Source organism: Pyrus communis, chromosome 12, assembly GCF_041283825.1.
Source record: "Pyrus communis isolate YQ-2024b chromosome 12, ASM4128382v1, whole genome shotgun sequence".
NCBI classification, from domain to species: Eukaryota; Viridiplantae; Streptophyta; class Magnoliopsida; order Rosales; family Rosaceae; genus Pyrus; species Pyrus communis.
Genome location: NC_142576.1, coordinates 25,248,253 through 25,263,585, shown reverse-complemented (window position 1 = coordinate 25,263,585; position 15,333 = coordinate 25,248,253). Strand labels below are relative to the sequence as shown.

The following is a 15,333-nucleotide window of genomic DNA, read 5'->3' as shown; positions in this document are numbered from 1 at the left end:
GTGGGCTGGGCTGCTAGGTGGGCTTGGTGGGCTAGGTATTTCAACTGGGCAACCCATTTCATATTCATATGTTTATTGACTTTTAACACTGATTTTGAGGTACTGTGTTTAAATCTTGTCTTTGTAGTTTAATGTAAATTATCTTACCGTTTGTCAAGGAAAAACAAAGAAGAAAACACATATTTTGACTGTTGAAATTGATCCAAAGCTTAAATTGATGATAAATAATTGTTCTAGAACGCTTTCTCGCACTCGTCGTCCCACTTGCTCCCCTGCGCCTTTTTGATTGTGTTGAAAAAGGGTTTGCATCGATCGGTGGACTGCAGGAGGAAAGGTTGAGTGCATGTAGGTACTTAAGAAAAATAGAAGAAAAGAAACATTATGACCTTTTTCTTCCTTAATGAGAATTGGGTATTGGTTGAGTTGGGAAGGATATTTGAACTCGAGACCTATCTACTGATTGAAGCATATAACGACTGTGCACCATAGAAAAACCGATTTATAATGACATAAGTTGATAAGTATAACATCACTAAACACGATTAACGGTAAGAGATACAGAAGATAATGTTTACACAGCATTTGTATGTTCTACATTGAAATTACATATATTACAACAAACAGTCCTAACGGCACTCAAAATCTCAATCTACAATCTCAAAACAAAGCTTAGCCTCATCCCACGGACCGTTAATCTCAAATTTGTACTCCTGCATCCGTATCAGCCAATACGGACAGACCACAGTTACAAAAACCAACAACCCTAACAGCATCACGAAAAGAAACAAGTGCAGCGTGTAAACAAAAGCCAAGGTTGCAACCATCAGACTAAACGAAAACCAGAGGTGCAGACGGAAGGAATACTTCCTGATGCAGTAAGTTACCAACGGAGCGAAAAGAAAAACTTGCAGGGAGAAAAGCATGTTCGCAAATACAAGAAGACTTGAAGGCAGGCGCGAAGCCATGAAAACCGAGGCCACAACAGAAGCATTTAAAGAGATGCAACTTGTCAATGTCGGATTGTTTGGGGCCTCAAGAGTTCTTATGGTGGACCCAAAGTAGTCATGGAGAAAAAGGTGAAGCACAAGGAGTGAGACGGTTACTGCCCAAACAGAGTCTGAGCTAATGGATCTTGTAAGAGTTTGATAAATAGGAGCTAGAAGATATAAGCCGGTGGTAAAAAAAGAAATATTGAGGATGTAATGGAAAAGAAGATTGAGGGAAAACATTTCTTGAGTTAAAATGAGTATGAGAAACCCCAACCCGAGAAGGGTGACATCTAGAAGCAAAAGCGAATTTTCATTTAGAGTTGATCTGAGGGTGTAGATCCAAACCAAACCAGTGAGAGTTACGATGCACAGATATTGGGAGATGGAAACTGAATCCTGCATCACTTTTAGCATGTCCCTTTTTCGCACATTGGCATTTGTGACCATCTCTTCGAGAAATGATTCATCAGTGTGATTGTCATCAAACCCAGGTTGCATCCCTCCATAAGCCACTTTTCTCCATTTGGTTTCTGTCGGAGATGTCCTTTCAGTCATGTTGGTATCCATTACAATCCAAATATTCACAAAACCCCACCCTCAAGAGTGTACTTTGCCCTACTGGTTTCGACCTGTCCAATTACATGAAACATAAACAATGAAAACCAAAATACAACCACTGACTGATATTCATTTTATCCCCCTAATTTCCTGAGGTGAAAATAGCTAATATCAAAGAATTATATGGAAATGTAGGAGTAGGTGTGAGTAAAGAGATACCTCAAACAAGAAAACACGGAGCCATTGTTATGCATCCCAAATCTCACACATCATCAGGGTTAGTGCGAAGTTGGCTGATCCGAACATGTGTCAGAATCTACTGGGGAACGTAAGAAACAGAAGACAAATTAAGGCATAGTACTGAAATTGGGATTTTTTAAATACCAAGCTGATGAAGGACAGCTGAAAATTATTTGAAATAAAATGGCAAAAACTATGCAGTGATCACAAAACAAAAGCTAAAAAGTAAAGACACTTGAAGCCAAAACATCATAATCTTTTCATTACATAAACCACCAAACAGGCAAACATCACATCATCATATGCAAAGAAAGGGGCAGCCCCCAATATGTCGAAAAAGGAATAAAGGCTTGCGTCAAGAAGAAATAGGGTTTTATTGACAGAAGACAGAGGATCAACAGATCTACTCCCCCACTTCCACAAACTGGGCTTCCTTCCTTGGAGTTCTTCTTCGTGCTATCATAAATAATAACTCCTAGGAAGGAACACTGACATGCAATCTCTCGACAGTATATATTTCTCTTTGATAATGTCAACTTATCTACTCTAGACAATAAATTACAGTTCCAACTTACAAGTTCGTGTTTTGAATTGAACAAACAAAACATATAATAATTAAACGAACCTCAAACTTTCAAATAAAAACCATTAGACTGAAAAAGCAACTAACTATTTGGGTGTCAAAAAGGACTCGTTTAGTGTCTAGGATTGGATTGAACTAGATAACTCGCTATAATCAATGTCCGTTGACGGAAGAAATAACAACATCGTGTCCATCTTGAAGAAAGAAGAAGGATTACTCATTAACAAAACTTATCCATTCCAATCCTCTAAAATGGTAGGATTAGAAGGAATATCCTTAATGTCTAACCCTCTCAAAAAGAAAAATCATTCACCGCCACCTTCGATACACCTTGAAGTTTTCGAGTAATCCAATCAAATCCAATCCAATCCTAACAAGCCCAAAAAGGCAGTGCAACCTGTAGCAACTACTACCATTATCCCAATTGCTGTCTTATTTCCAGAGGAACCACACACAAAAATAATCAGAAAAATTCTCCTAAAATTATATTTTTCTGGATTCAAATCAACAGATTCAGGTATTTACTGCATCTGAGAGGAAAAGCATAAACAAAAAACGCAAAAATAAAGGAGAGAGATAAATTAAAGAACCAAGCAGACTTACAAGCTGAACCTTATTCGGAAGAATGCCAAAGTTTTTAGGGTTTCGGGAAATTTGGGGATTTAGGGTTCTTTATTTCTGGAGCGGAATTGGAACTTGGCAAGGGGAAGAAGACGACACGACGTCGTATGGAAGGAAAAGCTGCATGGAAAAATGCAAAACCGTCCGCTACGGCGCGTGTCGACAGGCTTTTTTTTATTTTCTCAGTCGCGCTCTACGCGCGCCTTAAAATTTAACTTTTCAGCCCAAGTATTATGATTTATTTCTAGGACACTTCCCCAGTATTATGATTTTAAGCTTTGTAGTTTGAGCGAAGTTTCACTTCAATCCTTATAGTTTCAAATTCAATTGTTGAAAAAACTTTTTAGTTTGTCGCTCGATACATCCAGTATCATAATATAAGTGAAAATTGATCATTTCCAAATCCCTTCTATCAAATACTCACGATCCACCAATCAGGATTCTTAAAATTTTATCCAACAGCTAAAGTTATTATAACTTTTAATGGGACCTCTTATTTTTAATCGTTAAATCAAATTTCAAGAGCCCAGATTTGTGAATCGTGAGGATTTGGTGGAAGGGACCCGGATAGGATCCCCTTCCAATATGAGTGGTTGAAATTTTTTTAAATTCCAACCAATTATATTATAACACCTTGATATACCGAGTTATATTCTCCGCATGTTGAAAAATTTCTCCAATTATAACAAAATTTAGTTATTATTGCAATTAAAGGATAATAACATGATTCAGTCATTTTTTTTTAAATTAAAAATTGAAGCATGTACATGGTTTTTTTTTATGTATCAATTTTCACTATTTACCCGCACATATGTGACATACATATTTACCCGCACATGTCACACACATGTTAATTACGTGAAAAACTTGTTACAGTTAGAATTTAGCTATAATACTTACCATCAGATGATGATTGTGTTAAATACGTGCAAATATTGTAGTCACTCCCGCTATAATATTTCAATTGCAACAATCAATAATCTGAAGGGATCCACTTCAATACATGTTAATTATGTTAAGTTCCAACTAAATTTTAGACATCAAACACTCGACTTTAATGTCGAAGGAGAAACACATTACTCTAGCCTACTTTCTTATGCCCAAGTCTGCTTCATTTCAAATAGGTTTTTATGTGTTGTGATAATCCATAGTTGTGACTTCTTTTGGTGATGTTAGTTGAGCTTTCCCATTTGGTGAAATAGCTAGGGCTGTTAAATAATCGCTTCAGAACCGATTTATTTGAATAAAACCGTATCCAATCCAATTGTAAGATTGAAAATACTCTTCATTTTAGTCTCTGATATGAAAATTAAAAGAGACCAATGAGTTTGTACATCGTAAATCATTTTGAACTTTTCGTGAAAAATCTGTCAATATCCTCGTGAAATTATCACGTTAATTGTGGTCACCTTTTGAATGTATTTTTGTCAAACAAACCCCTTCACTTAATGAGAATATTGACAAATTTTACAGAATGACCAAAATGATTTAGATATACAAACTCAGTGACCATTTTTATAAGGGCAGCAAGAGAGATATGATGGCTACTTCCAGCAAACAGGATATGCACTCCTCATAACGTTCTCAATCGTCTTCTCTTTCTGGGGGAGGACCACAAGGCAAAAGCATTTTCTGCACAACAAAAATGAAAACCAACCAATTCATTACAACACGTATTGAGTGCTCGAATACTATAACTCGCGTAATCCAATCTCTCTATAAGACCAAATCATACCTAATAATAGACAGCCATCATAAATTACCTAGAACAAACTTACGCATCAGATGATAAGCGTACAAATAAAGGGAAAAATACGAAAGGCGCACGTAACATGATAGACTACGTGACTGGACCAAGTGATGTTAACAAGAAACCAAAATTATACCGGAATTTGGAAACTAACACGAGGAAGCCTAACAAATAATTAGTATCAAAACATGTGTCTGCGTTTGTGTGCGCACACAAACCCATAGCACTTAAGTCTTAGTCACATAAATTTACAATTACACATTGTACGCACAAGAGCCACATTTCATACGTAACCTACATCCCGTGAAATTTAAAGGCATGTACGATTGAATTGTTGACGAAACCTATTAAATTCAACATCATCCTGCTTTTAGTGTACCTATAAGCAAGATTATTAAAATCTTAATCCATGCTTGCTTAACTAACTGGCTACACAACTGTTTGGCCGCTTAAACCTTATACCATAAGGGCAATCCTTCCTACGATTGGATACAAAAGATGCACGTACCATCAAAGAAAACACTAAGCAGACGGGATTACTTCAACGCAAAACTGCTCACAGAATTAGATAGCTTTAGCCAAACCATGAAATAAAAAAACTCACTCCAAAGAAACTATTACGACCATTCTTTTCCCTCAAGATCTTATACCGCACAGGGTAAGGCTAAGAGCCGCTTTTGTTTACCCGCGAAAAAGTACAACACACAAGGTAAGAAAACATTTAAAAGTACAATACTTTGTCAATATCACATACACCACCGCAAAACACAAATTGATAGGAAGCTACGGTTATTTTAGTAAATTTATGAGAGATTGGTTTTAGTTAGGCGCTTCAGCTTGCAAACTCAGTTTATATACTGAGGTCTTTGTACAATCATGATGTTAAATGAATTGATTAGTAATTCTAGTTCTTGTATGATTAGTTTTTTGTGTATATGAGTTAAGGTTCGAACGGGGCTAACACACATGGATAAGTAATACTACGAGGTACAAACAAGTAAGAAAATGTGAAATCACTCACAACAATGCAAGAGACTATATCCAGAATACAATTCCTAAAGCCAACTAAAGCCAAACACCCAACGAAATTAGTTATCCTCAAAGTCATACATAAGCACAAAAACAAAGGAATAAAGAGAACCTGCATAAAGTTGTAGCGTTCTCTCCCAATGCACTCATTCTCGGCAAGAGCAAAGTATGCGAGAATCGGATAATGGCCAACGTACGAAGCGTAGCTATCACGCTGAATATTCACCGCCCATTCACTACACATTACAGAGACGAGATAGTTTCAAGATTAACACATAAGCAAAATTATAAACGCAAAAGATTAAGGGCTCGTTTGGATGTGCTTTTAAAATGACTGAAAGCATTTTTAGAGAAAATGATTTAGAATTCCAAAAGTACTTGAAGTGCTTTTTGCAAGAAGCATCAGTTATGTGCTTCTTCCATGAAGCATTTAAGTACATTTTCAGAATTTCCTTGTATTTTTACTAAGAATTGGTTCCAAAAACATTTTCACCAAAAACGCTTTTAGTCATTTTAAAAATATATCCAACGAGCTCTAATTGTTTTTCGTTCTTCAAGAATTGAAAGGAAGAGAGATTTAACTACTCACTATCGATTCAAGTCGGCGTGCCCGGTTCCAACGTACTTAGCTTGAAGGTGTTCAAGCTGGGAATTGATGTTGAACCTGTCACTGGCCTAAACCAATCAAAATAAAAACAATTAGCTATGCTCTAATTACTAATTTTAAGTAAACGAAGAAAAAAATTAGGGTTTATGAATTTGGAATCCTCAAGAGGACAGCTTGAGGGAGATGGATGTTGATTTTCTTCCTCAATTTTCTCAGCAAACAAACAGAAAATTGGGGTTTTAAGAGATTAATTAGGGCGATAATATCGATTTGATATATAGTTACCTGCATAATGGCGAACGAGAACAAGCGCCAGCTAGGGTTTCAGATAGAAGAAGAAGATGGATTGCCTGAGGATATAAGGGGGAAAACGACGGCGTCTAGCAGAAGAAGCTTTGAGGAAAGCGGTCTGTGTTAAAAACCGTTTAAACCCTCGGCTCATTAAAAAAATTGCCAGTTGTTATACTGTGATTGGACTTTAGAAACTTTACGGTGGTCGTTGCCACACCTGATCGTTCAAAAACCTTATTTCAAACCCTAATCCCTTCCCACATTATTCCAGACGCTCTCTCTCGAAAGTTCTTAAACCCTAAACCAGAACTTCTTCACCCATCAACAATGGCGGACGACGACTACAACGACGTTGACATGGGGTTCTCTCTCTCTCTCTCTCTCTCTCTCTCCTCAGATTTTCTGTCATTGCGTATGTGAGGTATACTGATTTATTATTCATTTTTTTTGCAGATACCAGGATGAACCTCCAGAGCCCGAAATTGAAGTAAGGTTCTTACTCTTTTTAGTTTTCCCCTTTTTGTTGGTAAATATAATGTTTTTTTTTTTTTTTTGTTTTTTTTTTCTGAGTTTTAATTGGAATGATGGGCAGGAAGGGGCAGAGGAGGAGGATGTTGACAATTTGAACAATGATGATGATGTTGCAGGAGATCCCATCGAAGCCGAGGAGAAGGAAGAACAAGAGGGCGTGGAACGGCCTCGGAAAACCTCGAAATATATGACCAAGTATGAGCGTGCTAGAATCTTGGGTACCCGTGCTCTGCAGATTAGGTATTTCAAATTTCCAAACTTTACGTTATCTGTCTACAATTTTTATTTGTTTGATTTTGGCTTCGATGGACGCTGACAAAATTTTAATCTTTGGGTTGGATGAACAGCATGAATGCCCCTGTTATGGTTGAATTGGAGGGCGAGACTGACCCGCTTGAGGTAAGATTCCATTCCCCTACAGATATTTATCACTTGTAAATCTATTAGCCTCTGTTTCGATCTTGTCATTTTGCTGCTTTCACGTTGAGTTGAGGTAAATTAAGGACTAAAACTTGTAATGTGAGATTATATCGTCAAAAGATGAAAATGTCGATAATGATATATGTACAACGTTCACCAACCGCCTTATTGACTATTTCTTCAAAAGTTTTTGGTAGCTAGAGTGTTGCAGAATGGAAATAGGGGTAGAAATGCTGTTTTCGTGAGTGCTTAATTGTCCTGGTAGCATCTAATTCTTCGTAGTACAATGTAGATATGCAACAGCAACATGAATGATGCAATGCATTAAAAATATTTAATTCTGGTAGCTATTGAAAATACGAGCGTGAATATCTTGAATAATGTTCATCCTTACCCAATTCAATGAATGTGACATTAGGTGCTGCATTATCAATCTTGATATATTTGGGAGTGGGTAAGGCTATAGGTTTCTGATTGTTGATTATATATGTCAGCAACTGGTGTTTCTTGGTAATTAATTAAGGAAGAGGAGGAAATGATGGAGAAAATGGAAAGGATGACTCTAAAGGAGTGATATCAGTATATGTCATAAGAACAAAGTATATCTTTTCGGTTCTCAGTTTAATCAACTGTGGTTTGTGTGTGTCATCTCTCTATGAACTGTGAACAGACAAATGGAGTTGGTGGTTCATCCCTTGTGTTCATTTGTTTATACTCTTCTGGGAGGTTAAAGAACGTGGTATATATAGTTGCCTTGCGCGCGCGCGCGCGCACACACACATATGTAGGCATGGTTTAGGTGTGTGTTGGGCCTCTCCACTCCAGATGCATACATATAGCTAGATGTTAGTAATGGTTACATGGGAGAGAAAAGAGATTTTTTATGTTTCTCATTCTTACGAGAAATGAGATTGTTTCTCTATAAGGGTAGTAGAGCTTATAACCAAGTAAGATTTGCTAGTTATCTGGATTAACAGCGAAGAAGAATATCACTGCATGAAATATAACATTAATGACTTCTTTGGTTATTGTTCTCAATGACATGTTAAGCCAGCCATGCCACTCAGAATTGGAGAGGAGTATACGCTTTGTTGAATTTCCTTAATTTACTCTGTAGCTATTACAGTTGGGTTGGGAGGGAAAAAGTTCCCTTCATTTTCTACTTTTTAGTTGTTTTAAACAGTCAGAAACAAATAAGTTGCTATAAAAAGTGCCGGCATGAATCACATATCGTTAATCCATTTGACTGCATAGAAATTTAACATGGGGTCGACATTGCTCCAATGGTCAAATATGATGGTTTAAATTAAACCATTTAGGCGACATTACATATTGTCTAATTGTTAGTACACAAAGTAATCTAATTGATAGAACAGGTATTGTTCCCTTGTGCTATACTCTAGTGTGCTAACAAAAATCTCTGGAATATTGAATTTCATAGATTGCTATGAAGGAGCTTCGTGAGCGGAAGATACCATTCACCATACGCCGCTACCTGCCTGATGGAAGGTGAGGTTCTAGTTTTAGTTTTGCCTATGATTTGAGAGGTCTTGGTTCAAACTACCAGTTTACGAGTTTTTTGAGAAGCTTGTTCATGATTGCACACACGGGCACAAAACTTTCCATAACTTGTATTTTAAGATTTGTAGGTGGTTTAAGAAAAACATTAAATGAGGTTTAATATTTTCAGCTACGAAGACTGGGGCGTAGATGAATTGATCGTCGAAGACTCCTGGAAGAGGCAGGTGGGAGGTGATTGATCAGATCTCGTTTATGCATGGAGAATGGTTTCCGATGTCAATATTAGCCTCTAAGTATTAGGAAGATCTCTCTTTTGGCACTGGACCTATGAACTTACATGTTGGAAGACTTAAAGAACTTTTTTGGTAAATATGTTGAAATAATGCTGAGACACCCCAGCAATGTAGTTCATCAAGTGTGCTTATTTTCATTGCGGCTATTGCTGTATCTTTATGTTTGTGTTGACCATGGCAACCCGATTGCTTGAGTTCGGGATAAGCATTCTGCCTTCATCCATCGTGTTCATTGACATATTTACAGGTTTATTAAGGGCATGTCTGGAAGCGCATTTAAAATAACTTAGTAATTTTCAATCATCAAAAGCACTTCTGACCATATTTTGCAAAAGAAGTTGGTGTGTGTTTCAAAACGCACTTCAAGTGTTTTATGGAAGGAAGCAATTCAAGTTCTTTTACTATAAGCGCTTTAAAGCAGAAGTGCTTTCCGAAGAAACTTTTCCAATTAAGCCCTAAATGTTTGAAAAGTTGGTTGCTTAAACATTGGTCAGATGAAAGTTGATTCTAAAATAGCTTTCCATAAGAATGTTGCACAAACATCACCTAGGTTTCTGCATAGTCAAGCAAACGCATATAATATCGGGGGGCAAAACATAAAGTGCCCCAAACCCTGTATCCACCCGTTAAATTCCGTGGAATTCTTACAAGCACATCCAACCATTAAATTCAATAACGATATATCATACGTTGATGTACTCTAGCCCTCCATTTGAACGAAGAAACTAAAAGAGTTCCGACAAAATTAGAACTTAAAAAGGTAGTACAGTAATAATAATGAAATGGAGTGAAAATACAACTGCATTACAAAGCCGGTTTGCAAGTACACATCTCATAATGTCTAGTAACATCAGCACACAATTCGTTGCCATAATGTTTGGTTGAAGGCCATTATGCCAGTCTACTGCTCAGCCAAACGCTTCGATGAGGAATGCCTTATAAATGCTCATGAACTTGGCCACGAACGCTGAAAACAAAAAAAAGAGAGAAAAGCGAAAACCCATTAGAGATTAGAAAGCCACTTCGTCGTCATATTCATGAGCACATGCCCCCCAACCCATACGAAAAATGTGTGATGTGATAGAGGTCTGATGTTAAATATACATGCTACCAAAGGCAAAACATGTACATGATGGATGAGTACGGATCTGAAAACTCACGCCTCACACTTTATGATGAAATCACACGTAACATAAGATGAAACACGATCACAACACAGAACATCATGCATCATGGGTAGAAAAAGAAAAATTAAAGTCTTAACGAGATTTCAAGAACCCTAAATGAGATTCTTTATAAATCGAGAGCAAGCAATTGAACTAATACGTAATGATTCTTCATTTCTACTTATCATTATCTCAACCAGAATCTTGAGAGAAGAAAGTACCTTCAAGGTGAAATATGGCTTTTTGCCCAAGACGCATCCTATGTTCCTGTAAAAAAGAAAAAGAAATCTGCAATGTAAATACTATTAAAATTGGAGAAACCAAGACCTGACTTTATTCCACAATTCCCAAACTTTGACTTGTGGCCCGATGTAATGAGGTCAGTATGCTCATGATTCTTAATCATGTATACACAGCACAAGAGATTACAAGTACAGAGATGTTGATGAAAAATATATAAAGCCTAATCTAACCACATTAAACTACTGTCAGAAATCAAGGCTTCTGACATAGATTATATACTTACATAATATGCAGCCCAATGACAAACCTCATGCTTCAACTCCGCATCCAACTTCTTCAATAACTCAAAAAGAAGTCTCTGAAACAGAATATATAAGCTTCAAGATAATGTCCGAAGTTGAAGTCGCTTATTCAACTATTGCTGCACTTGAAAAGGCCTAAAGCAAATAGATGTGGAGAAAATTGTATGAAACAATATTATAGGGAAAGAAAATTCTACCTTCAAGATGATCTCCGGAGGAATACAATTAAGCAGCAGCTCATATAACTTTTGCCGCACTTGATAAAGCCTAAAAGCAACAGAACAATCTTTGATTAGGGTACCAAGAAACACTAGAAGATGGAGAATCATCTTTCCTACTTCTACAAGCGTGAATAGTGTAGGCAAAATGAAAAGAAAAACTTTAGACATCAATAACCGTATGCAACAAAATAACTTCTACAATCATCTTTCTTTTCATATAATATGATTGTGTTATGGTGAACAAGGGCCTGCAGGTTGCTAGTCATGCAATTACAAAACTCAATTAGTGAGAAGATGACATAATAAGGACAAATATGATAAATGTATTCAAATCGAATTAATTTTGAATTCAATTATAAGTTTCCAAAAAAGTGACTTTTTGATAAGAGAAGGGCATGATCCCGTAAATACATATTCTGTTTTATGCTAAATGGCAGCCATGAATGCTGTCATGAATGGCATGGTCATCTTTTAGCTTCTAAGCTATTCCTTTTTTACCCTCCCACCTTGTAGAAGGGTTTAATGTGTAACATACATCTGTGGAATTCAATTTTTTCTTGTGTGCTTTTCTCAGGTTGGGTTTGATAATTAAACTACAAAAGGACGATTCTAAACTGAACTGCAGAGAAAAAAAATATCACAACAAATGCCAATTTGATAACATGCAGAAAAACCAAACCTTTTAGGGCTTTGCTCCTTCATTATATCAGATGCAATTTCAGAAACATATTCTTCCCAATCCATAGGTGGTATGGCCTGGTTACTTGTAAACGGATATCTGCAACCACATCAATGGTACACAGAAAGACCTTAAGTATCAGGAACTGTGCAATTGCTACATGAAGCACATTAGCCTAAGACAGAAAAGAACTGCTTGGTGCAGCTGATGATCAATAAGAACTATGGCACTTAACTGTTGAACACGACAACTTTCCAATGACAATATAGCTCTCCTTAAGCTCCTATTGGATTTTTCAGCTATACGAGCAACAAATCCTGAAGGAAGTTGCAGCCCTTCTTTCTTTCCGATGGACTCCAATACCTTCACAATCTGGCACCCAAAAAAATGATATACGTTAAATGAAGGATAGATTACGGTGGAAGGCAACACACTCGACAATAGTTAATTTCACACAAGCAGTTCTACTAGTTGGAAGCCAGAAAAATCAAACCTGATCTTCTGTTGGTGAATTTATTCGCACATTAAGACATCGAGACCTGATTGCTTCAGTAACCCTTGAAGAACTGTTACAGCATAGTATTAGCCGGCAATAAGCACTATATTTCTCCATAGTTCTTCTAAGAGAATGCTGTGCTTCCCTTGAAAGTTTGTCAACTTCATTCAGCACTAGGACTGACATTGAAAACAGGACATAGTATTAGTATATAATACTTAAACAATTGGATACCCAACTACTTACCTATTGGGTAAGTGTAAATTCATTGAAGGTACCTTTATATCCTTTTTTCCCTTTTGTGTCAATGGGTCTATTTTTAGCCATTTCTTTGATTATCTCTTGAACAATATATCTGTCTTGAAACCCTGCATCACTGGGGTTCAGTTCAATATGATTGGTGCTCGATAATGTAGTCAGCTCTATATCAATCGTTCTACTCCCAGCCTGAAAATAAACCATGCGAAAATTTCAGATAAAATAAAATGCAAATTAAACATACTAAAAGTGGAAAGTTTTAGTTAAAAATTAAAATGCATAGTATGCATCAACAATTTCAAATCAAACAAGGAGGATATCTGAATAAAAAACTCTAGATCTATTATATAACATAAACAATGTTACTTAAAGTCAGAATGCCCAAAAGTATGTTGAAACAAAGCGAGATGAAAAAAACAAATAAATTGGGTTGATACACTATACTGAGCTAAGATGGGAGACGTCAGTGTTCTTCAGCCTTTCATCAAGTTTCAACTAGAACCTATGATTTTCAGGTGACAGATGCTACAAGAGCTCGTGAAGCCACAAATGGAACAACACATTAGAGGAATAGGCAAATCTGAGATATCAGAAGCATTTCCTAAAGCATCGATTACATGGATGATGGTTTGAACCTTTTTTTTTCCTTTAAAGACGAAGACTTTGTTCCTTTTTCGAAAAACCAAACACGGATAGATAATAATAAGCAAAATGCAAATAAATCTAAATAACAAATCAACAATAGTTTCTGCAGAAGCAGCATCAATGATCAATCATATAAATTAAAAAGCGGGCGATTCACTTACATCGACTTTCCATGCCCTGTTTTCCACCTTCACCTGCCAACCAAAATCACAAGAATTTCTCAAAATCCATCATAAAAGAGAGAATTTTCTCAAATACCCACAATTCGGTAACTGGAAATGCGCATGGAGACAGTTTAAAAAACATTAAAAAGTGTGAGAGTTAAATAATCGGAGACCTTATCGGCACTGGGTCCGAAAATCTGACGAAGAAGGGCGATGATTAGGGTTTTCTTGCCGGAACCAGAAGGGCCATAAAATAGCAAATGGGGGCAGTCCTGCTCCGCGACCTGTTAGAAATGAAAATTCCAACGAATTAGATAAAGAAAAAATACAAAACCCTAGAAATTGAAGGTTGAAGGCAGTAGAGAGATGATCGGAGGAGGAAGGGGGTTAGGGATTTACGAGTTTCTTGAGGTTTTGGGCGACGTCTTGGTGGACAATTGCCTGGTCTAGGGTTTTGGGTCGGTACTTGTCGACCCACAACATCCTGAGAATACTGTTTTTCTTTCACTCTTCACTGAGAGAAGAAGGAGACGCCAAAAGTGGCGGGAACTTGTTCTCTCTCTCTTGGTGCGTTTGGGGCTGTAAATCGGCTGGATTTGTTGGGGTGCGGCTCATTTAATTTAATTATAAAAAAACCTACCGAAAAGTTCAAAAAAAAAAAAAAATTTTAATGAAAAAAACAAACAATTGTGTAGTGAATAATAACATGAAAATATAAAAATTATTGAAAATGTTGCGCTAGAACTCCTTTTATTAAATCAAAATATAAACGGTGATTTAGTCTCTAAATTATTATATAAATAAAAATTATATTTTTAAATTACTTTTGAAAAAAAATCAGTCCTTAATAATTAAATTAATAAAAGTCTGTCAATTACATCTTTAATGTAAGGTTCAAAACTATTGTATTCAATTTTTCATTAATTTAAATCACATGACACATTTTAGAGAGTGTCATTTTCTCGCTTATAAGCCCTTAAAGTTGTATATAAGTTGACAAATTTTTTGATGAAATAGCTCTTCGTATAGTAGTTTTTAATCAATTTAAGGATCTTTTTTATTAAAAAATAATTTAAAGATCTAATTTAATTGAGGTGATAATTCAGACACTAAATCAGCAGTTTATTCTATATATTTTTTTGGGCAAAAGCTTCAACATATTTTATTTGTTTTTTTCATATTAATTTTTCAGTTTTATTAGTTGAGTCAAACAAAAGTTGAGAGTTCACTTAACAAACGAGCAAAACTTAAGCTCTAAAAAATCATTTGAGTTGCCCAAAAAGGCTTGAACCAAGTTATTTTTTAGTGGAGAAGTCTTAAGTTCAACTCCCGTTGCTCAAAAACTTGCAAGCACAAAATATGGAGGCAGAGGTTTTGGTTTGTGGTCTTGTTTCAATGATTGTAAACCGGACTTTTGTGGAAGCATAAAAAAAAGAGTTTTAACAAAAAAACTCTTGATACTGTTCACTTTAACGAAAAAAAACATTTTTACTCTAAAAAATCACTCATGGTACTATTCACTTACAACAATTTTTTGTCTCTTTGATTAAAACTTAAAGTTTTCAAACCCTTTTCATTAATTTTCCTTAAAAAAAAATACGGGCAGATCAAAATAACCGACCCAAACCCTCGTGAGTTACTTCCCGACGGCACTATTTTGATTAGTAATGCCGCAGTGGTTGGGATTGCGGGTTGGATACACAATCCGATTCTGAACGTGGTTGTG

At 36.2% G+C, this 15,333-nt stretch overlaps 4 protein-coding genes across 6 annotated transcripts; 1 reads left to right on the top strand and 3 right to left on the bottom strand.

Moving 5' to 3' along the window:
* Positions 1–498: 498 nt before the first annotated feature.
* Positions 499–3,093, bottom strand: SETH1 (phosphatidylinositolglycan synthase family protein). 2 transcript variants are annotated; one of them, XM_068485823.2, is made up of 3 exons: positions 2,974–3,093; positions 1,767–1,863; positions 499–1,618 (listed from the first exon to the last, which is right to left on the bottom strand). In XM_068485823.2, exon 3 carries the CDS (start codon positions 1,554–1,556, stop codon positions 645–647), a length of 912 nt encoding a protein of 303 aa, XP_068341924.2. In that variant the 5' UTR covers positions 1,557–1,618; positions 1,767–1,863; positions 2,974–3,093; the 3' UTR covers positions 499–644. The 2 variants fall into 2 exon arrangements, with proteins under 2 accessions (XP_068341924.2, XP_068341923.2); XM_068485822.2 differs by having other exon boundaries at positions 1,767–1,866; positions 2,974–3,091.
* A 1,107-nt stretch (positions 3,094–4,200) lies between these two features.
* LOC137745619 (uncharacterized protein At4g14342) lies at positions 4,201–6,803 on the bottom strand. Of its 2 annotated transcripts, XM_088681390.1 has the most exons (5): positions 6,663–6,803; positions 6,360–6,445; positions 5,883–6,006; positions 5,250–5,293; positions 4,413–4,623 (listed from the first exon to the last, which is right to left on the bottom strand). In XM_088681390.1, the coding sequence occupies exons 1-4, from the start codon at positions 6,666–6,668 to the stop codon at positions 5,264–5,266; spliced, it is 246 nt and encodes an 81-aa protein (XP_088537516.1). In that variant the 5' UTR covers positions 6,669–6,803; the 3' UTR covers positions 4,413–4,623; positions 5,250–5,263. The 2 variants fall into 2 exon arrangements, with proteins under 2 accessions (XP_068341698.2, XP_088537516.1); XM_068485597.2 differs by lacking the exon at positions 5,250–5,293 and having other exon boundaries at positions 4,201–4,623.
* An 84-nt stretch (positions 6,804–6,887) lies between these two features.
* On the top strand, positions 6,888–9,587 carry LOC137745618 (DNA-directed RNA polymerases II, IV and V subunit 6A). Its single transcript, XM_068485596.2, has 6 exons — positions 6,888–7,030; positions 7,122–7,155; positions 7,261–7,439; positions 7,547–7,598; positions 9,061–9,128; positions 9,310–9,587. The coding sequence occupies exons 1-6, from the start codon at positions 6,996–6,998 to the stop codon at positions 9,377–9,379; spliced, it is 438 nt and encodes a 145-aa protein (XP_068341697.2). The 5' UTR covers positions 6,888–6,995; the 3' UTR covers positions 9,380–9,587.
* A 598-nt stretch (positions 9,588–10,185) lies between these two features.
* On the bottom strand, positions 10,186–14,201 carry LOC137745617 (replication factor C subunit 3). The gene is made up of 11 exons (XM_068485594.2): positions 14,007–14,201; positions 13,781–13,891; positions 13,605–13,637; positions 12,819–12,987; positions 12,538–12,719; positions 12,280–12,416; positions 12,045–12,143; positions 11,342–11,411; positions 11,126–11,200; positions 10,821–10,866; positions 10,186–10,400 (listed from the first exon to the last, which is right to left on the bottom strand). Exons 1-11 carry the CDS (start codon positions 14,088–14,090, stop codon positions 10,342–10,344), a joined length of 1,065 nt encoding a protein of 354 aa, XP_068341695.2. The 5' UTR covers positions 14,091–14,201; the 3' UTR covers positions 10,186–10,341.
* Positions 14,202–15,333: the final 1,132 nt, after the last annotated feature.